Here is a 26,769-nt window from a genome sequence, read left to right as displayed (position 1 = left end):
GCTAACGAGCAGTAAACACAAGGTAGAGCTGAGGCTGATGGGAAGGTTTGGCTTCTTTCTCAGGGCCTCAGATAGCGACTTAAGGTGCTGATGGTGAAGCAAACTATGGGACAATTTGATCAAGTCAGAGACTCAGGGGGACATGTGGACATTTCTGTCCAAGAGGAAATGTTAGCATGTAAAGTTTTTCAATTTAAGAATGAACACAAAGAGAGATGAGAGACAAGAGGGAGGGAATAAAAGTGGAGTCACACATTGATTACTGAGGAACACCTTGACAGACACACACATACAGGAAACATCGCTACACACACACACACACACACACACACACACACTCGGACACAGAGTCAGAATGCCCGCTTCGCCTCAATGCAACCAGAAGACAATCAATAGTGAGGGCAGAGCCACAATACTGTTCTCCATCATGACTATCAAACACACACACACACACACTCTCTCTCAGATCGATGGCTGTCCGCTGTGTCCACGGTTACCAAGCATCGACCCCGTCGCTAATGGCGACCGAGGAACCTTGGGAATTAGTGTGTGATTGATTGACGGACTGCTTCAAAGACACACGCGCTATATAGAACCTGTGTGTGTGTGTGTGTGTGTGTGTGTGTTTCAGTGGTCCCCTGCGGGTTGTCCATACGTTGTTTACCCATCTCTTTTTCCTTCACGTGCATCCTAATGCTTTCCGAAGGACGAAGGAGAGAAAGGGGAGGAGAAGAAGCCAGGAAGAACGGCCGAAGAGAGGAAATGAAGACTAACAGGACAACCGCGGAAGAGAAGCGTATCGTCAGCGTAACGTGACAAATGGCGCCGCAGGAATGAGGCAACTTTGATTTGCCCGATTAAAAAGGCCGCGAGTTTGAGCGAGAAGTCAAGATTGGTTTTATTAAAAGCCGTTTTGACGGATTTATCAGTTTTTATCTCCCTGGTGTACTTCATGTAGTGTTGGATGGATTGTTGTGAAGTCTGGTAGAGACATTCAAAGTTTCTGCAGGATTAATCTTGCACCAACAGGGTGCCAACCATTTAACCTATCTAGTCAATTATCTATCTATCTATCTAGCATTTTTTCCCAAAGGAAGAATCTTAATGAGTTTGGTGTGAGGGAAGAAGAGCCAGATTGGAATTTTCTTGAGTTATTTTTAGCGAAGCCCTGAACGTGGCAAAAATGTATTTTTGCACTTCGCACCCTCGCTTTAAATAATGTGTTAACAACAGCACAGCGTAGTGTTTCTCATGAGTTTAAAGTTTAAATATAAAGAAAGTCACTACATGAATGAGGAAACGTCACAGCTCCACCCACACATTTTCTCTACCACCTAAAGTGCAGAAACTCAAATCTAAACACTTTTAACTTGATCATTTGGGAAAGTCTAACACTTGACAGCAAAACAACATGAAATCAACGTGAAACTGAGCCTTTTGCAGGATGGTTGGTCAAAAGATTTTCAACTTCTTTAAGCTCCTCATATTGTTCAACCCAAACTAAACGTCCTGGTCCTTTACACATCCTGTATGTGCAGGACTCGGTCCTCCATGCAGAGCAGTGAGGCCGAGTCATTAACGCCCCGCCCGTCATAAAAACACGACTCCCCCCCCCCCCCCCCCCCCCCCGTGACTGCGAGGCCTTTTTCAGTAAAAGCATCCATGGCAGGCGATACTCTAAATGAGATCTGACAGAGTCCTTCCACAGCACAGTGCGTCAGGATGGTCTTTAATAGCTTTGAGTTTGCTGGTGGGTGATCTTCGAGAGTCCTGAACCCCCCACCCCCTCCTGAGCTCGCGTGAAACCCACCCCATTTGGCCACGGTCGTAAATATTTAATCCACTGCACCTACATCTCTGACGAAGTGCTCTGAACGCGCTCTCAGAGACGGAGTGACACTTTGAATAAAACAAACAGGACAACAGAGGAATTGCTCTTTGTGTTCTGGATTTAGAAACACACGGTTCTGGCTTTTTTTGTTTGTTTGTTTGGTTTCCTTCCTTCCCTCCTTCCTGCGAGCACTCGGAGTGCCGGTTTACAAATGCAGTCGATTGCTCCTGTGCTGAGTCAAACAGATTTCAGCGCTGCACTTGGGGCACTTAGGTCGCCCATCTTTAGCTCTCACTGGAGGTCCAAGATGCCCATTTGAAACCGTTTTACTGCGGCCATTTTGTGTCATCTCCAACACGACACAACCAGCGGCTTTACACTTTGTTTTTAGAACTGAGAGTCGCCTTCCACCAGCTTCACCCAGTTACAGTTTACCTGCCTTTTCTTGGTGATAGTTTCCGTTCCACCAAAGACTGACCGATTTCCCCCGTGATGACGGCCTTCGTCGTTTTCGTCAAAGAGAGTGGATAAAAGAGTTTAGCAAAGCATCTGTGCTGCGGTGCTTTGACTTTTGAAAACGAGAGCCAATCAAAACGCAGGACGTCGTCTCAGCGTGAGGGACACGGAAAGTAAAAATGCTGCTTGGTCTCGCCTAACACGGGGAAACCTGGTCGCCCTGGTTACCTGATAAAGTAAACATCTGGGAGTTCTACTCACTGATTAAACGATTGATTAGACATTGATGATGATTAAGAAGATTCTTTTTTTGTTTTGATACCAGTACTGAAAAATTGATGCAAGTACTTTGTTTGATACGCCTCAGATGACCTCCATCAAACACTTCACACTCGACGTCTCCACAGTCAGGAGGTTTACTTCCTGTTTGAAGTCCGTGTATAAACAACCTTTAGGAATACTGGTGCCTGTTAGTTAAGCCGATAGTTAAGGGTTCTTTAGCTTAACAAAGGTGATTTAAATTAAAAAAAATTGTGAATTGATTATTGATTGATTATTAGAGTTGTTGCTGTTTAAGGCAGCAGTTACTGTCATTGTTGCTTGTTGAATATGAAAAGTAAAAACCTTTTGGATAGGAATTCCTTCATGGGAATGTGCGACACGTTTTTGTTTCCTTCGCTAAGTCTGCACTATGAAAAACAAATCCGCCATCAGATTTTTAGACAGACAACAATTGTCTTTTATTAGCGACGAACACCTGGAGTTTATAACATTCAGGATGGGATCATTCGGTTAAACTGTTCAGTTTCCTCGTTGCTCAGCGTTGCCGTTTTTCCGATCAGCTGCCAGTCAAATCGGACTTCATCGTCCGGCGCGTCGTTTTAAGGTGCGGTTGTGTATTTTAGAGCAGCAGGAAAAGAGAAGAAACAAATGTTTATTATTTTGTTTTAGAGCAGATTTTCACTTCTTACGGATGGTGACAAACTCAACCAGTAGGGGGCGCCTGCAGCCATTTATCACATTGTGCGTGTTCAGTCCTCGTACTGAAAAAGAGGGAAAATGCGGGAGGTGGAGGTCGGGAGATGAAGAAGGCTTAATGTCCTCTTCATCCCTCCCTCCCCCGTCCTCCCCCTCCCTCCCTCCCTCTCTCTCTGCAGGTGCACATAAGAGTCCTCAGATGAGTGTATTCTTTTCATGACAAGATTGAAAGCACTTCATCTGTAACCTACACAGACGTCTCGTGTGTGTGTGTGTGTGTTCATGCGCCAGATGTGTTTATGTTTGTCACAGCAAAATGTGTGTATTGCTGCCAAAAAATATGCGTATGTGTGTACTGTATGCGTAACTGTGCAAAGTGTTTGTGTTTTGTAAGAAGTGTGTGTGTGTGTGTGTGTGTGTGTGTTCAAAAGAAATGTTTGTAGGTTTGTTTATGTGTCTCTGTATCCAAAGTGTTTGTAGCCGTGGGTGTTTATGTGAAGTGTGGGCGTGTGTGTGTGCGTGTGTGTGAAGTGTGTGTGTTGGAAGACAAGGCGAACCATTGAGCTGTTTTTGAAGTGAATTAACAAGTCAAATGAGTGCCGCAGCACGCTGCATAGGTTACCACACACACACACACACACACACACACACACACACACACACACACACACACACACACTCCCACGCTTATCATCACAGCTTCTTTGTAGAGGAAGATGAGGCCAATTAAACTGATATCACTCTCTTGTTGTCGTTTATGCCTCCTCCCTCGTTCTCTAATCTTTCTGTTTCATCCACTTTTTGACTTCTTCTTCTTCTGGTCTTTCTCCTTCCTCTGTTCCATCGTCCATCTTGTCACACACTTTCCTGTCTTTCCGTCTTTATTTTTAATCACTTCAGCATCTCATTTCTTCTTTATGTCTTCTGTCTTTTGTTTACCACCTTCCTCCTCCCTTCAGTCTTTTCCTCCTTCCTTCTCTTTCAGATTTTCTTTCCACCTTGCTGTCGTTTCTTCTCCCTCTTTTTCTTCGTCTTCCTTTTCTTCTTCCACGTCTTCTTTTCCAAACAATGTCTCCTTCCTCCTCCTCTTCTCTCATTTCATTTCTCCCCTTCTTTCCCTCCTCCTCCTCATCTGTTCATCATCCTTTTTTTCTCTTCTCACTATTTTCTCCAAACTCTCTCTCTCTCTCCTTCTCTCACTCTGTTTTCTAACAGTGTGATAAATGTCCATCTGTGATTGGCCGATGCCCCCCATCGCCGTGGCGCCCGCGAGGTCGTAAACAACAGCTCGTCTCCCCCAGCAACGTGGCGTCTCCATGGACGCAGGGCCGCTAAGACCAATTCTCTGCGTGTGTGTGTGTGTGTTGTATATATGTACTGCGTGTGTGTGTGTGTGAGCTAATGAGTGATCATAAGTGAGCAAATGTTTTCTCTGGGTTCCACTAATGTTCAACAAACACACACACATACCTGACGTCTGTGTGTGTGTGGGTGTGTGTGTCATTAGTATGCCACAGTGAGCTGTGTCCATATGTCACTAAACACAACCATGTTTTATTTATCCTGGAGAGAGAGAGAGAGAGAGAGAGAGAGAGGGAGAGAGGAAGAGGAGGCCAACAGTCACTGTCAAGGGGACAGAGGGAGGGAAGGAAGGAAGGATGGATGGAGGGAAAGATGGAAAGGAAAAAGACAACTGGTAAAAAAAACAAAACAGAAGGAAAAAGTGAGGTGTGAAAAGAGGTGAAGGTTGAGAGATGAGGAAGAGAAGGAAAGAAAGGGGGAATAAATCAAAGGAGGAGAGGAAGTTGGAAGAAGCAGTGAAAAATGAACAGATGAGAAGGAAACAAAAACAGGGCAGGACGAAGAGAGGGAAGGAAGAAGAAAGAAAGGAGAGGGGGGAGGAGAAGTGCATAAAGAAATGAAAGAAGGAAAACATGGGGGGAGGAAGAGGGAGATGGAGGAGACGGGAGGGAGGGAGCATGGAAGGTGAGATTTTAGAAGTGAGGGAAAGAAGGCAGAATGAAAGAGGAAAAAAGAAAGATGGACGGAAAAGACAGCTGAGAGATTAAGAAGGAAAAGGAGGAAGAGGAGAGAAAGATAGAGTGGGATGAAATAAGGGAAAGAAGAGGAGGGGAACATATAGGAGGAAATTTAAAGAAAAAGCAAGAAAAAGCAGGAGATACGGAAGGAAAATGGAAAGAGGAAACGTTGAAGTGAGGTGGGGGGGTGAGAAAGAAGGAGGAAAGAAAAGAGGGAGGGAGGGAAAGAGGAGGGAGGGATGGACAGATGGAGGAGTGGGACCCCAGAGACGTGTCATTCATCACACCACCATGCAGTCTGCACTCGTTCAGCCTCTCTTTCTCTTTCTCTGCTGGTCTTTTTCTCTTCTTCTTCCCCGTGTGACATCTTTTTTTCCTTTCCCTCTTTCTCCTCATTCGTTCTCTCGTATCCAGATCCCTCGATCGCAAGATAATTTCTCTGTTTTTAATCTCTCCTTCCATCCTCACACTCGTTTGCTGTCAACTCCTTCAACAGTCTGTCTTTCTTTTCTTCCCACCATCTTCTCGCTCCCTCCCTCTCTCTCTTTGGCAGTCGTTTTTAGGTTTCATCATCTCCTCTGGCGACATTCCTCCTTTCTTCTCTCCATCCTCCCCCCCTCCCTCTCTTTCACTCCCACAGCTTTTCTTTCTACCCATTTTTCACTCAAGATCAAAGAGAAAAGGTGTGGATGAAGGGATGGAAGGAGAGATGGAGAGGAGAGGGTGAGGAAAATGATGAAGGTATCTGAGGAGGGAAAGGGAGATTAAGGTGAGAGGGAAACAGGGATGAAAGGAGGAGAAAGATGGAAGGATGAAACAGTGCTGGACGAGTGCTGCCCGTGCGTCCTAGTGGCCAACTGTGGTACTGCAGGAGAAGCTTTTCCCCCATCGGCCCCTTTTAGAAAAGTGTGTTGGTGTGAAATATCTGAACAACTACGAGACAAATTCAACAGCATTTCGAGCCGCCAGCTCAGCCGTCCAATCAGCATAACTTCAACAAAACAGAACAGCAATCTGAATGAGAAAACCGCTCTTATGTGGTGTCATGGATGACATACGTCAACATACGTCAGTGTGTGTCCTCACTTAAGTGACATAAATGAGATTTAAACTTCTTCTCTTTTTTTGCTGTGATCCTGTGCGGACGGGGACGTCTGGGTTTGGACCACCTGTTGGTCCCCTCAGCGTGACAATGGACAGGGACGGCAGACTGACGCGGGGGACACGTTTTGGCCCCTTTGCTAACAAGGAGGATTTTGCATTTTCCAGATGAAGTGAACGATTAAGGATCTGATTCCTAAAACTAAATAAGGATTTTAAAAAGCTGCTGATTTCCCCTGAGAATCTCTCAGCTCTTTTTCTTCACTCCTTCAAAGCTGACATTCTGGAGACACGTGGCTTTCGCTCTGTGACGCCATCTACCGCCACGTCCACGAACAGAACGAAACGGGCGAGCTGAAGCAGTGAGACAACGAGGGAGGGGGGCAGAAAAGAGATGAAGGAACAGAAGCCGTCTCCGTCTCTTACCGGTGTGGGACAGCAGGTTGGGGGACAGCAGGCCGGGGAGGCCCGGGTGCAGCAGCCTGGGGCTTTCCTGGATCCCTGCACCAGAACAACGCTTTGGAGGACGCCCCGGACGAGAGCTGGAGGGGGACAGACAGAGAGACTAATTACTACGACACAGAATGACATCCACAGCTTTGGGTGCAGACGTTTGCCTCCACATTGAAAATCGGGCCAGTTTGTCACACACTCGTTCATCGCTGCTGTGATTCTTTTCATCTTGGTGACAGTTAGATTTTGTAGTCATAATATGAATCTGTGAAGTATTTTGTAAATGTAGTGGAGTGAAATTTATATTAAGTGTACTACAAAATGTAGTGGAGAGGAAGTACAAAGTAGCAGAACGTGGAAATGCTCACAGTCGTACTTATGGTACTTTAGTAAATTTATACTGTTATTATCTCATGATAGAAGAAAGATAAAACTGGATCAGTGAGTGTGAACCAGATGCTGCCACAGATTCACTTTCTGTCAACTTGCTCCTGTTAGTCAAGTAAAAGCTTTTTATTTTCATTATCAACACTTTCAACGTCAGCATGACGAGAGGAAGCCGACGAGCTGGATGCTCCGCCACAGACGGCGGGCTCAGACGCAATCCCAAAGTGAAAACACACGGTGCTCAGAGCGCCTCCCACTGGCCAACAGCACTGGAGAGCAGTGATGTTGCACCTGATTGGCTGATTTCAAGACACTTCCAACAAACGCCACAGTGAAACCTGATTGGTGGTTCTCACAGTCAGTGTCTCCGGGTGAAATGATCTTTTCTCGGTGACATTTTCACACCTCGAGGTACTAAAACCAGCAGAAACAGCAGGAGATTCCACAGCATAAAATACTCCCAGGAGAACAGCCTTCATCAGCGTGCTGAGCTTCGACGAAAACAATCCTGATGCAAGACGTGCGATTCGTGATGAATCCGTGGGGACTGTCATCACGTTTTATGTCGCTGTCAGAAAGAACTGATCTCGATTTAACACCAGATAACACAAGTAATTATTACATTCTGAGTATAAAAATGCTGTTAACAATAATCTGAACTCTTATTTCTGCATCCAACTGCTTTAAAAGCCCCCAAACTATCAGGGATTTTTACATCCTTTAGTTAAAAATATACATGTATGGTATTTTTGTAGGCTGATTCCAGTGTTGTTAGCTTTTGGGTCTTAATCAGTCATTAAGTATTTCTCCTCCTGAATGTTATTCCTGGCAGTGTGGAGAGCAATATGAAACTACACATGGACCTTCTTTCTGGAAAATTAAACTGTAATACAACATTTTATTGTCCTGTGGTTTTATTCATTAATAATTTAATTTAATTAATTCTAACTATAACTATAATAACTATATTTGGATTTATTGGGAAATGTAACCAAACAGCCAGTGTGTGTTGGGGGACTTTGACATGTGACCTCAGTCAGCCCTGCAAGCAACACCTTAGACTTTTATTGTGAAGAAGCCACAGACAGGAAACAAACTAAAAACCAACTATAGCCTATATGTAACCTAATGTATTCTGACAGACTTTCAGGTCTTTGTTTCCAAAGGAATCCTTTTTATAAACAAGAAGGAGAGAGAAACAGACAAGAAGCACCAGCGTCAACTGTGGCTAAACATGCTAACACTGTTGTAAAACATCGTCTCACGTCCATGCACGGAAATCCATGTCCCACATGTGCAATAACCAGCCTGAATACACACCTACAGCACGAGCATGTCGGCCCCTTTAGTTCTGTCACACACACACACACCTACAATATCTACTGTATTATGCATGTGCACGTAGGCATAAATAAACTGTCCCCAACACAGGAATACAGTGACTGCACACGTGCAACTAAATGTAAAGCAACACACACACACACACACACACACACACACACAGGAGGTGTGCATGCAGGCCAACTCTCTGCAGGGTGGCTCAGTAACAGATGGCCGTCCAAAGTCATTTACACCTAGAGAGAGAGAGAGAGAGAGAGAGAGAGAGAGAGAGAGAGAGAGAGGGGAGGGGGGGAACAAAAAAAGATTAAAACCTGTACAAGACATGAACACCGGATGAAAATAGAATAGGAAAGAAGAGAAGAAACCCGACATGAGTATGAAACAACACGACAACGAAGGTCCAGAAACACGAGCGAAAACTGAAAACGTGTCGCCTGGCTAACATTTTCTCGGCAGGACCTCAGCTGACAGAGTGTTTCTGCAGTGTTGTATCGCTCTCAAAGTGCTCATAGAGGCGAAGGGAAGAAATATGTCACGCTCCAAAAGACGTCTTTTAATGCGCATTAAAATGACCAGCTCGTGACTTGATGCTAGCTGGGGAAAAACTGTGGCAGCGTACAGCATTTGTCTACTTGTGTTTGAATTTCAGCCATCAGACAAGTTTCCAACCAAATGCGGTTTAAGTTTTAACCAAATATTCAGAAAATCGTGAAAAGAAAGCCTGAACCCCTGCACGTTTCCGTCCTCTACTCCTGTGTGACTGATACATTGAGATAAGCAGTAGGGGGCGCTAATTCTCCAGTCTGGTGCCATTAAACCACCATAGAACAAGAAGCCAAAACCTCAGCTGGTTGGAAGAAAAACGTAGAAAAACATGAAGGAGATTTGCATAACAAGGCGTCTGTTATCAGTAATTTAGGAACAGCCAATTAGAATCAAGTATTCACCCAGATCCTGATCAGATCTGATGCTTTTGTCTCGCTCACGTTTCCTGTATTTTTTTTACCTTTACAATTTTCTGCTTTTCATCTCCCATTTTGTGCACAAATTCAAAAGGTGCATTAAAAAAACAAAAAAGCATTTCCTGACAAATAAATCTGCACGAGTTGCTGACCGATTCGTGCAGTACCGGAATCTTGACTGACGTAGCGACAGTAAGTAAGGAGGGGCGGGGCTTAGAGGAGGGTCAGTTACTGCCCATTGATAGGACAACAGGACAGAGTGGATGCTTTGAGGGACATGTGAGCATGTCGGTCAGATCCCACTGGGAGTGGCAGAGTGAGGGAAAGAGAAAGGAAAGTGTAAAGAGATGTGGAGAGAAAACGTCTGAAAATGTTTTGAGGTGTGATCTGGTATGTGAGAGAAACACACACACACACACACACACACACACACACACACATGCACACACACAGTCATGTGAGCATCACTTCAGAAGACATTTAGCCTTCATCCTAAAATTTAACAACTTACGTGGACTGTTTTGTCCCCGAAAGGAACGTGTCCGCAGTGTGACTGTTTAAACAGATTTATGTCCCCACAACATGAGCGATACACACACACACACACACACACACACACACACACACACACACACACACACACACACACACTGAGGGAGGAGGAGGCAGAGGAGCATGAAGAAATGAAAACATGAACCTTCACTTTTCCTCTGAACTCTGCCTAACCTCTTCCTCTTTTTCTCCTTCGAACACACACACACACACACACACCTGTACAACGAACACACTGTGCTCTCTCTTGTTACACCCACACACACACACACACACACACACACACACACACACACACACACACAGGTGTTTGCATTCAAACCTTAAAGCCTTTCCATCAACAAACCCCCTGCTACCTTTCAACTCCCACATACACACACTCACATGTTACAGTACCAGGTGTGTGTGTGTGTGTGTGTGTGTGTGTGTGTGTTCATCTGCATCCATCCATACACGAGCAACATTAAGGTGTGGGTGTGCATGCGTGTGTGTGTGAAAAGGACACATGATATCGCCTTCTCATTAGCCTTACAGTTCTTTGTTCGGAGTAATGACTGCAGTGTGTGTGTGTGTGTGTGTGTGTGTGTGTGTGTCCCGTAGGGTTGCCATATGTTGGGCATTAATCCTCGTCAACGGTCCACTCTCCTTACTGCACTGAGCACAGAAACAAAGAGCAGGTCACACACATCTCACTTGCACACTCGTACATGTACACGCAGTTACACACTTGCATATAGATGTAAAAGCCTGGCTACACACACGCACACACGCACACACACACACACTCTCACAGCCTGTCCACTGACCTACATTCATTTGTTAAACTTTAACCTTGACTGCATTCAAACCCGTGAATAGAAACAGTTTGTCCTCTCGTTTCTTCGTCCAAACTCTTCACTCCCATCCCAGAAATCACACAGGACAGGTGACAGGTGAGACGCTGACCTCTGACCCCGCCTCCCTGACACCTGACCTCCTCACGACGGCCAGTCATACGACAACAGTGACAGAATCCGTGATGCAAACTGCGCCTGTGTTTGGAATTTACAAGCAGCCCCTGAATGCACCTTTGTTTATACCACCAATTGGTGGACCGCCGCTCTTCCGTCTGCAAAGTCCAGGTTCCAGACGAAGAGAAAACTTATTTCTTTGTAGTTTTTGTCCTTTTTGAGGACAGGACTGACGGTACACAGCAAACAAATCCTGGAGTTTAATGTTAACACGAGGCAAAAAGGCAGCTTGGGCTTTGGTTGGAGCACACATTGTCCCAGAAAAACCTGCAATATTATTGTTATTTTAGGACCAGTTTATGCCACTGGAACTGGAATGTGGTAAAATACTAAAATATCCTGAACAAATACCAACATCAATAATTTAAAAAAAAAAATCACACAAACATAAATAAATGGGGGTGCAGCCATTCATTAAGAAGCAGTTTAATCTGGTTCTTGTCACATCGAGGTCCTAAGATGAGTACGATTGGTCGATATTTAACGTGACAGGCCGGAGTGAGACGAGTTTCATTCCAGACGTTCTGCTGCCGTTTGTTTGCAATAATTACAAAAATGTCTCATAACTAAGGAGGAAATGATTAATCGATGTTAATTAAAACGAGACGCGCAGCAGGTTTCAAATGTTTACTGCTGACGTGTTTTTGTTTTTCGATGACCTTTTAATTGGCCAAGAACACATAAAGAAAACACACCACGAATGGAAAACATGAAGCTGACATTTCACACACACACACACACACACACACACACACACACACCAGATGATCTGATGAGCCACCTTGAAGTAAGTCTTCCCACTTTGACACACGCACACCCTCGCCTGTCCTCCCAAATGGCCGTTTCTATGGTGACCGAGCCTTGATCAATACCCCGTCATTGGCTCTGATGGCCGGTCAGGACACACACAAACAGGCATGGCGGTGAATAAGCACAGACTCGCTAACACGTTTGACAGATTGATTTAGCTCTGAACGTGCAGAGGTCTCACACACACACACACACACACACACAGTGTAGTTTATCAAAGCCTGGTGCAGTCAATATGTGGGGCAGAGTGAGGGGGTCAACCCTCTTTAGCTAAAATCTTTCATCTTTCTCTCCCTCCTTTCTTTTATCTCTCCATCAGTGCACTCATCTTTTTCTCCTCCTCGTTTTTGTTCTTCTTCCGCCTCTCTTGTGTTTATCGCTTTTCTGTTTCAGTCCTCCGTCAGGGGTCATGATGTTTGTCTTTGTCCTCGTGTTCGCGTGCTGTAGTTTATTTTTGGCGTCCAGATTAAATTGACTGAACTTGAAATTAAATTTAAATTAATTGTTTTTGCTGTAATTCTTCAGATTTAAGATTCTTTCATTTCATGCGTTTAACTCTCCAGCACGCTGCCAGCTCTCGCCACCCGACAGATCCCGGTTCAGCCGGATCGGGCAAACCGTTTCGGGTTTTATCTGCGGGGCTTCTCATTGAAGCCGTGTTGTCTGTTTGATGTGACCAAACGCCTTGGCTTTATTTTTAAAAGCCTCCATTTGAGTGCGGTGATCTTGTTCACTTGGCGCAGGTGGGAATTACTGAGAGCGAAGCACTTTGGGATATTTTGTTTTAATCTCGGGGACTGAGGAGTTTAATAATTTCTCGCTTGTTTTCAGGCTGCGGTGTTTTAATGTATTACAGCAGGCTGTTAAATGACCACAGATGAACATCAGGCCTCATGATTGTCTCTGCCTCACCGTCTCTACTTTCATCTGGACATCCATTAATCTCTCCATCCATCTCCCCTCCATCTTGAGGTCAAATGATGATGTCACCTCTCCTTCGATTTCTCACTTCCTCCTTCCCCTCTCCATTCTCTTTATTTTTTTTGTCTGTCTCTCTTCATTTCTCTCTCCCTTCCTCTTCCACCTCCATCCCTCCCTCCCTCCCTCCCTCTCTCTGTCTGTCTGTTGTCTCTCTCCCATCATAAATCGTGTCAGACGTACATCCTCCCTCTCTCGCGCTCTCTTTACTCTTTGTTTGTAGCAGAAGAACAATCTATTCTTTTTAAAGAGACACCAGAGAAATGGGATATATGTCTGTCCACACACACTCATGCACACACACACACACACACACACACACACACACATGGGTGCATCATAATCATGGACGCTCACGGACTCACAGAGTGAACGAGAGACAGTCAGAAAGAGAGTGAGAGAGAGATGGATGTTTACTTTCCTCTGGGCTTCCGCCTCTTTGATTGGACAGATGAATGACTTCATTGTGTGTGTTTGTGTGTCTCTTCCCTTCCTTTCCTCTCTCTCTCTCTCTCTCTCTTTTCGGCCTCTCTCCTTTCACAGAGGGGAGAAGATTGGAAGTGGTGGTAGAGAGAAAAGACAGGAGGACGAGTAGAAACAGACAGAGGCAGAGGTGGCCAATAATAAGTATTGATTGATAAGGGAAGTAGAGCGAGAATAATAAGGAGGAGAAAAAATCACCTTAAACACAGAGTGGAGGGAAACAGGAAAACTACATTGATTAACTGATGACACTTCTCTCCTCTGTTCATCCCTCGCTTTTTCTTCCCTCTTTCTCTTCTCTTTTTCTGCTTATTGTAGTTTGTCTTTCATTCGGCACTTATTGTCTTATATTCTCCTACACCTCTATCACATCTATCTATCTATCTATCTATCTATCTATCTATCTATCATCTAAGTCCTCCCATCACCCCGTCTATCACTCATTCCATTCATCCATCATTCCTTCATCCATCCTTCTATCTATCCCAACACGTCCACTAATCAACCATCTGTCCACGTGTCCATTTTTCTGTCCATCTCTCTATCTATTCTTCCACCATCCGTCCTCTTACCGTCCATCCATCCAACATCCATCCATCCATCCATCCATCCACACTCACTCTCTCCCTCCAGAGGAACAGGTGTGCTACGGGACGAGAGACAAAAACACTCCTGCATTTTTAACCACCAGCTATTAAATATTAAACACCACACACACACACACGCACGCACACACAGGCAGCGTCACACAATCGCTGACGAGACAAGTTATACAGGTCGATGGGCTAACGTGTGTCTGCATGTCTGTGCGAGTGTGTGTGATGGCTTTAAGCGTCATTACCTTACTTCCTAAGCATGTGGGCACACACACACACACACACACACACACACACACACACACACACACAGAAGAGCTCAGGGGTAATTCATACAGGCATACACGGTGCTCTCACATGTTAGCATTTAGGAGATAAAACTATAACAGACTCCATGTTCTCTCTCTGTCCCCCTCCCTCACTCCCTCCCTCACTCCCTCCCTCTCTTTGAAGTGCTCCATAACAAACTATAACAACAGGAAGTTTTCAATGCGCCACATTGAGAAGGAATTTCACATATGGTATGAGGGAGGGAGGCAGGAGAAATGAACAGTGGGAGGGTGAATTATAGATAGATAGACAGATAGACGTTGTACAGTTAACGGCCAAAAACACACGCCCGTTAAAACTCCTGCAGTTGCATTTTTGCTGCAGTTTGCAGGGTTCAGATGAAATTTGCACATGTACTTTACCCTTAAGTTACAGTTCAAACATTCGAAATGCTTGGCTGATGCACCAATGCTTCTGATCGCTAGACTTTCACCAAGTACCATCGAGACTATGTATGCTAAATAAATGTTAGCATGATAACTAGCTAAATTAAAACATGATAAACAAAAAATGTCAAATATCAGTATTGGGATCAGGGTTGATTACAATGTGAACAGGCAAGGAGCATCGCTAACAAGCAGCAGGGCGGCTCACTGTTGCTCAGAGCAACGCGTAGAGGCAGATTAGCTAGCATGCTAACATGCTGTACAATGTGATGGTGTGGTAAACATCGTACCTGCTAAACACCAGCATGTTAGCATGCTGATGTCTGCGTTTAACCCAGATGGGTTAGAGTTAGTCTGACTGCAGTGTTAACTCGTAGCATAACCAGTTAGCAAACAGCAGGTAGGCTCACAGTCTTGATCTTTGCTCACAGGGGACGCATAACAAAGACGAAACGAGACGTGTTAGTCTTTTTAGGAGCCTGTTAATTAGCAAGCTACATGTAGAAACACACACATAGAAACATGTGGAGAGGTAGATGTTAGCATTCTAACACACTAAACTAAGATGGATAACATGGTACCTGCTAAACACTAGCATGTGAGCATGCCGACATTTGCAGTTAGCCCCAAAGGATTAGGGTTAATTTTTTTTTTCAGTGTTAACAGGCTAGTAGCATTGCTAATCAATTACCAATGAGCAGGTTGGCTCACTTTGCTCAGAGAACAAACTTGGAAAATAGGAAATAATTAAATCTGTTAGCGTGCTAGCAAGCTAAACTGGGATGGTGAATACAGTAATCAATATGCATGCTAACAAAACATGTAAGCATGTTAGCTAACATTTTGCCCAAACAGTTTAGGGTCTTCGTGCAATGCAAACAGGCTAGTAGCATTGCTAACCTGTTAGCAAACAGCAGGGTGGCTCAGTGTTCATCATCACTGAGAGGAGAAACATAAGAAAGATAAAGAGAGAAGGCAGAGAAGGAGGGATGAAAGTAATGAGGAGAGACGTGTGACACATAAACGAGGGAGGGAGGAAGGGGGAAGGAGTGTGGGAGGTGAGAGACAAAAATTAACAAGAATGAAAGAGGGAGAAGAAAAGAAGAACAGCAGCAATGGAAGAGAGAAAGAAAGACTTGCCCCAACCATCATCAGATCAATTCATCCCAGTTTTTCGCCACCCCTTCTCAAGTGTAGTTAATTTTCTGCCCCTCCGACTCACCATTCCTCACCTCCGTCCATCCCTCCCTCGTCTTCTTTTACCTGTCCTTTCCTCCCTCCCTCCCTCTCTCTCTATCAATCTCTTCCTCCCCCTCTCCCCCTTTCCCTCTCTCCCTCTCTCTCTCTCTCTCTCGCCCTGCAGTTAAGTCAGTGTAATGTAAATGATGTGCCATCGATCGCCCCTGACAGTGCAAGGACGCTCACCTCTTCTCCTCCTCCTCCTCCTCCTCTTCTTCATCGTCCTGTCATCTCTCTCTTTTCACACACACACACTCTCTCTCTCTCTCTCTCTCTCTCTCTCCCCCCTCCTTGTTCTCTTTTTCACACCCCTCCCTCACTTTTTCTCTCCTCGGCTGCTCTTTCCTCCACCTCACATCTTTTATCTCTCTTTCTCCCCCCGTATCTCTCTCTCTCTCTCTCTCGTTCGCCCACTGCCTCCCACGCCTGTCATCTTTCATCTCTCCCTTCATTTTACTCTCTTTCACCGACCATCATTTATGTCTCTCTCTTCCTTCATTGTTCTTCCAGAGCATCTGCTCTCTCTCCCTCTCTTCCTACCTATGCCATCCTTTATCCTCGCCTCTCTTCATTCCTCCTCCTGCCTCTCTCTCTCTCTCTCTTTCCCTCTGTCTGTCTGTCTTTGCTGTCTCAGGTCTCTGCAGTCCATCTTCCGGCTGCTGGCCTCCCTTAAAGGAGCACAGACCACCACTGAAAGGTTCAAATTACCTTTTGCTTTTGAATTAAAAAAGGTCCAACTTAAATCTGGTCTAACTGAGTCCATGCAGGGTCTCAATAATTTACCGCAGGTCTCAACCTTTTCTTCTACACTCATTTTGTCTGCTACGAAATTGTTTTGCCAAATATGTTTTAAAAGAAAGTGCTAAATTTGAAGCGCTTGCTTATTAAAAAATATCGTCATGAGGCGACTTTATGCACATGTGTGTAACATGTATGTTGGTCCAAATGTGAGGGACAGCAGTGAAGTTATTTTGATTTATTAAAACCTGATATGTAGTAATTAATTAAGTAGACTTTAAATTGAAATAATTTCTGAAAAAACATTATTTTACTTTTTGGTAAAAAATTTGTAGAGAAATCTCGTATCCCAGTGCAGATCATTTCATAATATAAAAAACACAAACGATTTACTAGCAACTACAAACTATAAAAAATTACAAAAAATGTATACTCACAGTAACCATGATATTATTAAACATAATCGCAAAATTTAAAATATACTGATTATGTTGATTTTAGCATAATAAATATCAATATATATGATTGAAAACTTTGGAAATGTGTTGGAAAAGCATAAGAGCAACAATCACTTGTAGTTTGTCGCTCTACTCCATCCTTATTATTATTCATCTTTTTTCAACAGTGTCCTTTCGTTCTTCTTCTCTGTCCTCTGTTTTCTCTCTCCGTCTCTCATCCTTCCTGTCTCCCCTTTGTTGCCTCCTTCTTCCTCTCTTTCTCTTTTTTCCTTTGCACTCCCTCGTTCCTTTCTCCTTATCCAAACAGAGGACACAGACAATCCAATAAACGCCCTGCTCTCAACAGCTGGAGTGTGTGTGTGTGTGTGTGTGTGTGTGCGCGTGTGTGTGTGTGTGTGAGAAGCACCGAGTCAGCAGAAAACTAGGATGACACCCTCAGCGCCGGACAGGAATGTCACGGAAAAAAAAGAGAGAGAGAAAGAGAGAGATGAAGAAATAAAGAAAGAGAGAGAGAAGACAGATGGAAGAGAGCGAGTGGGGAAGGACATGAGGAGGGAGAGGAAGAAGAGAAGAAGAAAACTCTGGGGAGTCAGAGTGACACATGCAGCATTACTCACCATCCCCATACATCACACACACACACACACGTAGACACAAACACAAAACACACACACACTGAAGCTTTATCTTGAACACAAACTCTAACACACAAGGACACCAGGAGACAAGCCAGCTCACTTTCTGTTCACCATAAAGCTTTAGGGAGACGCTCACCTCTGTGGATGACAGCAAAATTAAGCTTTTTAGCAATCGCAGTTCAGCGTTTACAGAAGCCGCTGCTGTCCGCACGATCAGCGAAACAAACGAAATGTTTACCATGTGGTATTCATTCCAGAAACTGGTTAAATTATTCTTGAATTTCCCTCGTGATCAATAACGTATCTATCTGTCTCTTTAAATTAATTCAAAGGAGCAGTGTGTAGGATTTAGTGGCAACCTTTTCCAGCCTACGGTGGCCTTCAGGTAGCGTAAAAACGTGGCCTTCTGTAGAGCCATTGGCGCAATGTGGCCGACTCCGCCTCTGAAGAGGGCCCGCCCCCTCTGAAGAGGGCCCGCCCCCTATGAGGAGGGCCGCCCCCTATGAGGAGGGCCGCCCCCCCTCCGTAGAGAACGAGCTAGTTGTTAAAACGTTGCCACTGTTGCTAGTAAAATTAGCTATAAAAATACTATTTTGATAATTGCGGCACCAGAGAACATAAGAGCCGTTAAGTGGCCGCATGCCGTCATGATGCACGATGACATCACCAAAATTGTCCAGTCACTGAGTTACCAAGAGCCGGTCCATACAAAGCAAGTGACCCGAATCGCAGGAGTGAAACTGACCCTCGAAAACAGTCCACTCAGCCAAGACACGTCTCACCAGATGGGGGCAGCAACGCGCCGCCTGCTCGTTGGCCAACAGAATGAACAAGTTCTCACCTTTTTATAATCGGTTTTCAGCGTGAAACGTTTAGTGTGAACCAAACCCCGCTTGACACGTACAGCGGGCTTTTAAATTCAACCGCACAAGGTCTAAAGTCGAGCCAATACCCACACATACCACAAACACACAATACTATCTCACACACACACACACAACACACACAGAATCTGAAGGTAAGCCTGGATCCTACAATAAGTCCAGTTTTATGACTAGTGTATAACACCAACAGCTGAATCAATATTAGTTTACACTGGGTCACAGTGGACACACACACACACACACACACACACACACACACAGCTCTTTGCTTTCATAAACACACGCATTGAATCTCCCAGAATATATTATTATTATTATTAGTATTACTGCAGATTCACACACACACAGATTAGCTTTTATTCTGTTACACCCTCGTGGTAGGTCGGCTTGGCCATGTAAGGAAACACACACACACACACACCAGGCATTATAAAAGTGATAACAGTAATGTAATAAAACACACACACACACACACATATACTGAGCTGGTTATTATATGAAAAATGACAAACATTCGAAGAGCTGTAAAGTTTTACAGTGGTGAACTAACACATCAACCTTATTAACGGCCGACTGCTCCCGTTGTGTGGCTGTGTTTTAACACGCCCGCTCAAACCATTTTAATTCCCCTTTTTTCACCCGTTTCTAACAGCCGATGCGGACTCACAAACATTAAGCTGCTTTACGGCGACAAAGTGACTTTAAGCAGCGAGTTTCAGAGTCAGACGAGTTGGAGAAACCCCCCCTGAAAGAAGAGCCATCACCAAATGTGAGACATTTCGACTCTGAATGTGCCCTTTTCTGGTCAAAACATGTTGCAAATAATGTTTTATTAAAACTTGCGTGTGGTTTGTGACCCCAGTAGAAATTTTGTCTTCTTCAGAATGAGGAATATTTAATCGTAGTCACGGTTCAGTGAGTGCCGTTCTGAACTGGACTCGGCATGAGACGATTCCCGGATGAAAGTGCGTGAAGCACAACTGCAGTCTTTCCCGAAACTCGAGTCCTGTTTTGTTGCCGAAGCCTCGACGCTCGCGTGACTCTCGTTCTCTCCTTCGACGCTCGCCCCAAACTGCTCCTCGCTATCTGCACGCATTACAAAGACGTAGCGCCGAGAGCCGCCCCGATAGAGCGCCGTCTGGAGGCTGTGACCTTTATTGACCTCTGATGGGGGAACCAGACGACTGTACTGTAAAATCCCCTCCAGCTACGGTGGCCTGCAGATGCCACAAACAGTACAATCACATTTCTTTGACAGAGGAGGTGGGGGTGGGGGAGTAATCTGGCTAATTAGAGCCGAGATCCTGCAGAAACGTCCGGCGAGGAGGCAATATATCACCGCGCTAACTACTGGAACAATAAAACTGCTTTGTCATTTGCTTTTTTTGGCATGAGAACAGGCGCTCTTCATCGCTCGCTGGGTTAAATATTCAGCTGTGTTTGTCGCTGTTGGTGAGCAAAGTTCTGCTCCGAAACAGAAAGTAAAGCCACAAGCAGCAGCTGCTGAAGCAGTTATTGACCCGCTCTTATTGATCAGCCCTCTCCAGCAGAGATATTATGGTCATATTGGTTGATTTTAAAGATAAATGTGTGTCTCTCTACCCTTGTCTTGGATTCACAGACATGTCAGTGTGTTGTCCGCCGCCGCCGGCTCACGCTACCTGTTTGATTTTAATCCAATCTGATGCTAACATGGAGTGAACAGGCCCCGTCAGAGGAAGTGGAGCAGCCCAGTTTGCAGCTTTAACGGCATCAGGCTTTATAAGACTGTCAATGGGATTTAATTACACACAAACCGTATCACTTTATAAGGCTGTTAGCTCTGTTATCAGTTAGTCAATGGGAAGAGGGAGAAGGGTGGAGTCGTTTCATCCTCACTGCAGGTGCTGGGAAGTACAACTTCACCTCCGTCCGTCATTAGATCACGATCGTCTCTTTTTCTTCTTTTCTGTCGAGGTGTCGATCTTCTCCTGAAATCTGATCCTCTTTGCACTTTCCATAAATGCTTATTCGCGCTGGCCACATCTTGGACAGCATCAGTGAGTTCTCATGTTGAAGAAACTGTTGCATTCAAGCACTGCTCGAGGTTCTCGTCTACTCGAAACCAAAAGGATTTGAAACTCATTCATTCAGTCACTTCCACATCACAGAAGAGCCTGCTATCATCAGCCTTTTTGTTATCAGATAAGCAGGAAGACGAGTGAGTCAAATGAAACCTGCTGTTTTCAGTTTCCTGTTGCAGTGGATGCATTGGCTCAGGGTGACGCAGTACCTCATTTCAGGGGCCAACATTAGAACATTATGCTCCAAAACACAATCTATTTAATACAAAATGACACAGATTCTGCCATCAGGGGATTTCAGCAGGTCTCCAAACCAGCAGCCTTGTCATTTTGCATTAAAGGACACAAGGTGTGCTGGAGCATGGCGGCGTGAGCGCTAAGAGGGAGGTGTGCTGGATACTTTACATACAGCTCCGTCGATTAAAATCCACGACAAACGTGACTGGAGTTCACTTACTTACGCACACACCTGTGACGATTAATGCTACCCTTTGTGTACCCGTGAGCTGCAGTTTGTTTTTACATGCCCTGACGAAGATGCTCATGTTACCCCTTCAAGATGAACTGCGAGAGAAAATAGTTCCTACATGAAACTGCTCACCACCAGGTCTGTGGATCATCTCGAGCAGCCGTGTCATGATTTCTGGACAGAGACGAGAGACAAGCAGACAGCCGAGGACACACAGAGCTACAAGCATCAGGAAAAATATGTTGGGGTGAGCTGTCCCTTTAAGGTCATCTTTACAAATTAATGCAAATGATCAGTCAATAATCTTAGCAGTGGATGCACAGAACGCCAGCAGAGAACAGGATGTGTGCGTCTGGCCGCCACGGTCTCTCTGAGCGCTTCTGTAGACGAATGAGCTCCTCTCCTTCTGTTTCTCTGCCTTCATATCTGACTGTACGACTCAGCTGTGATTAGTAAGAAGCTTCTGCTTATGAGTTCACTGGTGTTTCCAGTAAATATGAAGAGCGGCGTGACACATCGCCTCTCGGCGTCTGTGACAGTCATTCCCTTTCCTGGAAGCAGACGGCCTGTAAAAACGTGACTCCATCTCTGCCCGCTTAGATTTCACAGACAGCAGCCGCACAAACCGAACTTTGTTTTTTTTTAATAAACCGGCTTGTTATTGCCCTCATTATGCTGTCGTAGTCTAGTTAATCTGTTGTCAGGGAGTCCAATGTGCTCTCTGGATTGTGCCGAGTCAGCCTTTTACCGGCTTTGGACTTTAATGGAGTCAGCGTTAGTCTTCTATTAATTATAGCTGGCTGATAATTTTCCTGTTTTGTTCACTTTCATTTTACAGTGTGCAGTAAACGGCTGTGCAGATGAAGCCGTCAGTGCTGTATGTCCTTTCTACTGCTGATGTTTGGGCTGCTCTGGCGTCCTTACAGACTGCGATCAAAACGCAGTGGTGAAGTTTCACTCGTACAAGGTAAAAGTACTGCACTTGAGTACGATTGTGATGTACTTTCCTCGAGTGCTTCCAGTTTCTTCTGTTGGCAGATTAATATTTAAACACAAAGTCACACACACGTTGGGTTAACTAGTGACACTAAAGGCAAATGTTTGCTTGTGTCTGCAGTAAAAATCCATGGACTGGTGTATTTGTTAAACAGAAAGAGAAAAACCTCATTATTAAAGCAACAGGATGTTTAAATCACAAACCGTTTCCGTTTAAAGATGTTGTTTTGGTACATTCAGTCCCGACCTTGGATTTACAATCCACAGGCATTTCTGTCTGATTTAATTTCCTCTCGCTCCCTCACAGCACGTCCGATTGTCCCAAAATGAACAAAAACAATTAGGGTTTCTAATTAAACATAAGTTAAAAGTGAATAATAAGCAATTATGGCTGCTGCACGTCGTCTATAGCATGAAGCAAAAGGAGAGCGAGGGAGTGGAGAAGAATGTGGCTTTGTAGGTCACCCCAAACAAAGCAAAAGGGAACACACACACACACACACACTCACACACTCTCACACACTCACACTGCAGGCCGGTAGAGCACTCTGAACCCTCCACAACTAACCCACAATCATCCCATTAGAAAAACACACACACAAACACACACAGGTGCATATATTCAGGCCCACATGTTCTCCCTCACTTTTTCCTTCCTCTCTCTCTCTCTCTCTCTCACACACACACACACACTTACACACAAGACGAGATCAAGAAAGAGTTCACACGAACAGCAAGGCCTGTGGTATTTGTTGGCCTCAAGTGGGTCACACACACACACACACACACACACACACACACACAGGACAAATAATCATGCAGCTTTCATCCTCCAAGGCAGGAAATGCTGCTTTTAAGCTCTGTGTGTTTGATTTAAAAGAGCAGCTCGCTCACTCACTCGCTCTCTCGCTCTCTCTCTCTCTCTCTCACTCACACACTCTCTCACACACACACACACACGCACATTCCTTCTGTCTTTACATACCAACACATTAGCAAAAGAAAAAAAAAGCCCTGGTGCTCCAAAAACTACAAACATGGCTGAGATTTGACAAATCCTGAAAGAATCCAAACAACAACAGTGGAAAGATTTGTCTCTCACACACCGACGAGATAAAGGAGAGAAGGATGGAAGACCGACTGATGGGTTTCAAGGAAGGAGGAAAAGAGAAGCTGAGGAAAGGAAGGACGAAGGGCTGACGAGTGAGTCAGAAGACGAAAAGAGCAGGACGAAGAAGACAGAAATGTTGGACAGGCGAGAGAAACATCTGAGAGGACGGAGAGAAAGAGGAGCAGTGGGAGAGAGTGATTAATGAACAGGGGAGGAGGAGAGAAGGAAGAAGACGTCCCCTCCGTCCATCTGTTGTGGCCAAACAGGAGGAGAGAGCGACAAAGACAGAAAATAAAATAAATACAAAGAAAGAAAACATGCTATAAATCTTCTCTCACTTTCTTCCCAAAGGTCAAAGGTCACCACTGTCTCGATAACATCGTAGTACCAAACGCTCTGGGCCGATGAAACTCAACTGGAGAAACATGACGCCCTCCGCATGACCGGAAAATAAACTCAACTCTGTTTTCTTGATTTACTGAAGTCGTTTTCTTTAGTTTGCCGGTTGTGGCGTACAGAAACACTGGATTTTCAGAGGGAGTTCCCTATTGGACATCTGGATGTTTCTCTAACAGGAGGCGGCTAAAGTCTGCCTTGTTTGTGTTGGGTGATGTTTAGCAACAAGCCAAAATGAAGACAATGTGGTGGAAGTAAAAAATTAACTCAAAACAGAGAGTTAAAAAAATCCTATCAAGTTTGCAGAGACTATATCAGGATTATCTTCATGTTTTAAGAGTGAACAGAGCACATTTAGTCCCATGCTGTGACCCAGACTAAAACCACTTCAACAACCTCCACAAAATAGATGGTGGACTATTTTTGGGGTCATGAGCCGCAGTTTGAGAATCTCCAGTGTGAGACAACCCTTATCCAGAATTCATGAAATCAGAAATATATTAAAAGAACAACATGAGTCATGCCGAACACAAGTCTAATCCTGGAAAGACGGCGCTGGACGGATGTGCTAACTCAAAATAAATGTGAGGTGGTTCAGCATTTTCTGTGTCCGGTTTCAGACTGAGATTACAAACTGGACTTTCAAACCCATTAAAGTTGACTTTTTGGATAAAGAAATTAACATAACACAACGTTGACAGGAGTTCCAGCAGGATCCTGATTAAGACGCTTCTTAATCGAGGAATAATTCCCTTCCCCTGTAAGAAGGAGTTGAAATATCTATTTAAACTGAACTTTAAACACATTAAAGCTATGCGCAGAAAAATCAAAGAAGCTGATGAGGACGCAGCGTCCAAATGTTTTTTGGTAATTTGGCGAACAAAAACAAACTGACCAAACGCCCCTCTGGGCTCCTGATAAAAACACTGAGAGATGTTGAGGTTTAATCTTCAACTTAACGTGAAACTTCTTAAACTTGTTTTTAAAATCTGAAAGTCTGGTGTCACGCGTTGAGCTCCGCTTTCGAACAGGTCACAGCTGAAACCAACAGGAAGAAAAACAAAAAACAAAAAGAATGAATGAAAGGCAGAGGATCCACCCTGCTGAACGTCCATCTGACCGTCCCCATGTCCATCTATCTGTCCATCAGCGTATGTGTAGCAGTATTGTTGACGTTAACACAACCTCAGACAGACTGATAATAGAGCAGCTGGAGCATGAAATCACATAGAAAGACGGAGAGAGAAAGACAGAAAAAGGACCACGGGGACGGAGAGAGACAGATGAAGAAAGGAGGATGAAATCTGGAGACGCGGCGATATCTGATTACAGGGAGACAAACTGAAAAACAGCAGAGAAACAGAAATAAAAAGAGAAAGACCGAGAGAAGTGGGGGGAGTTTGCTGGCCTGAGCGACGGAGGAGGACACGGGGGTCACCGTGGGAGAGAAGGATGAAGAGAAAGAAGTGGGGGAGGGCGAGACACACGGAGAGAAAGAAACAGACACCAAATTCATTGTTTTCATTGTCTAATTCGAACCACAGAGAGGGAGACGCGACAGAGGGGAGGTGGAGGAAGGGGGGGAGGAAGAGAGGAACGGCGAGGAGGAACATGAGACGGGTCGACAGACCTTCACAAACATTCCTGCCTCGGACTGAAGTTTCAGAGCGAAGATGAAAAGGATCTGAGGAAGAAGACGACCGAGGGTTCGTCCCACTGCGGCCCCGACTTCAACTTCCACAACTTTTCCATCAGTGTGTTTACTTACACTCCAATAACTCAATTATAACCACATTAAGGCCCATATTATTTCAACTGTCGTGTAAACACCTTAAGCTGCTTATCTTATTGGATTTAAAGTGTCGCTCCGTCCAAAACCTTCCTCCTGAGCGTGAGACGCTCTTCCTCTGCTGACTCCATGTTCTGAAAGGCAGGGCTCGTCAATGTGGGGAAACACATACCGCAAAGTTAGGATTTCCGAGGTGCTTGTGATAATTAATCTCTGATCTGGCTGCCGAGTGTCGTTGTTGGAGTAAGTGCTGTGGCGTGGCAGAGGGGGCGGTAAACGTGATGTCCGTGAGGAAGTGGAAAGTGTACGTGTGTTTCTTGGCATGCGACATGATTTAGCAGCATAAACAGTCGTTTCTGTTTTGTTGGGTTCATACAACAACTCTGATGACAGTCCACCTGTCCTCCAGTCGTCCAATCGGTGTCTGTTGGTGAAAGCAGGTGTTATGAGTAGGATGGAGTACCCAGCTTTTGGGCTGTTCACACTCACTGTTTTCTCAGGTTGAAGAATCAGTTCAGCCTTACTGTTCTGTGTTGAATGTTAGGCTGTAGATGGTGCTGGATGTGACGCCGGTTCATGCTTTGTTATTGTGCACATAAAAACAAACGCGGCCGCCGTTGGATTCTTTTCTAAGTGTCATGAATTCAAGCCGAGCCTCAGCTCTGAGTAAACAAGAAGACCGCGAAGCACTGAGCGATGGTTTCCAGGACGAACAGGTGGATGTTCGGGTCGCCTGAAATAAGTCTGGGACTCCAAAAAAAGCAGGTTACAGGCTTCGGTCCAGCCTGTTTCCTGATGACCACAGTTTGCTCTCGCCGCGACTCCCAGGCTGAGGCTAAATTTACTCTGTGTGGGTTACATGCCGGAGAAAAGGTTAAGAGCTCCTGATATAGGCTGAATAAACACACACACACACACACACACACACAGGCTTCATTTCTGCTCCGAGTGCACTGACTCCTTCTGAGGATGGTGCTGTATTTATCCAGGAGAATGTTTCACGAGCATGTTTACGCTAATTTTTAACGACTTCCTGTTGCACATTCTCACACTCCCACACATTCACAGCCGCAGTGTGCTGTTGTGCCGCCATGCTGCAGACTGTGCTGTAAGCTCGGGAGGAGGGGGAGGGGGGTCGCCGCCGCTGCCGCCGCCGCCGCCGCTTCCACCTCGCCTAACGGTACACCGTGTCCGTCATATCTGGTTCAGGAGTTTTCAGGCATAAGCCACAGAAAACGGTCGCAGCTCTGCTCGTGTACTGCGTGGAGTACAAGTAGAAGTATGGAAGTATTACG

General features: G+C 45.0%; 1 protein-coding gene and 1 long non-coding RNA gene across 2 annotated transcripts in view; one reads left to right on the top strand and one right to left on the bottom strand.

Moving 5' to 3' along the window:
- The window catches only part of LOC124054710 (dachshund homolog 2-like), a 62,543-nt gene that overhangs the window by 20,624 nt on the left and 15,150 nt on the right, over positions 1-26,769 (bottom strand). The window contains exon 2 of the mRNA XM_046381033.1: positions 6,832-6,947. Within this exon, the coding sequence (XP_046236989.1) occupies positions 6,832-6,947 (116 nt within the window). The remainder of the gene's footprint in view (positions 1-6,831; positions 6,948-26,769) is intronic.
- The window catches only part of LOC124054771, a 74,744-nt gene that overhangs the window by 33,649 nt on the left and 14,326 nt on the right, over positions 1-26,769 (top strand). The gene's annotated exons all lie outside the window — the stretch shown is intronic.

Source organism: Scatophagus argus, chromosome 23, assembly GCF_020382885.2.
Source record: "Scatophagus argus isolate fScaArg1 chromosome 23, fScaArg1.pri, whole genome shotgun sequence".
NCBI lineage: Eukaryota > Metazoa > Chordata > Actinopteri > Scatophagidae > Scatophagus > Scatophagus argus.
Note: the sequence above shows the minus strand (reverse complement) of the source record. Positions and strands in the feature narration are given on the sequence as shown.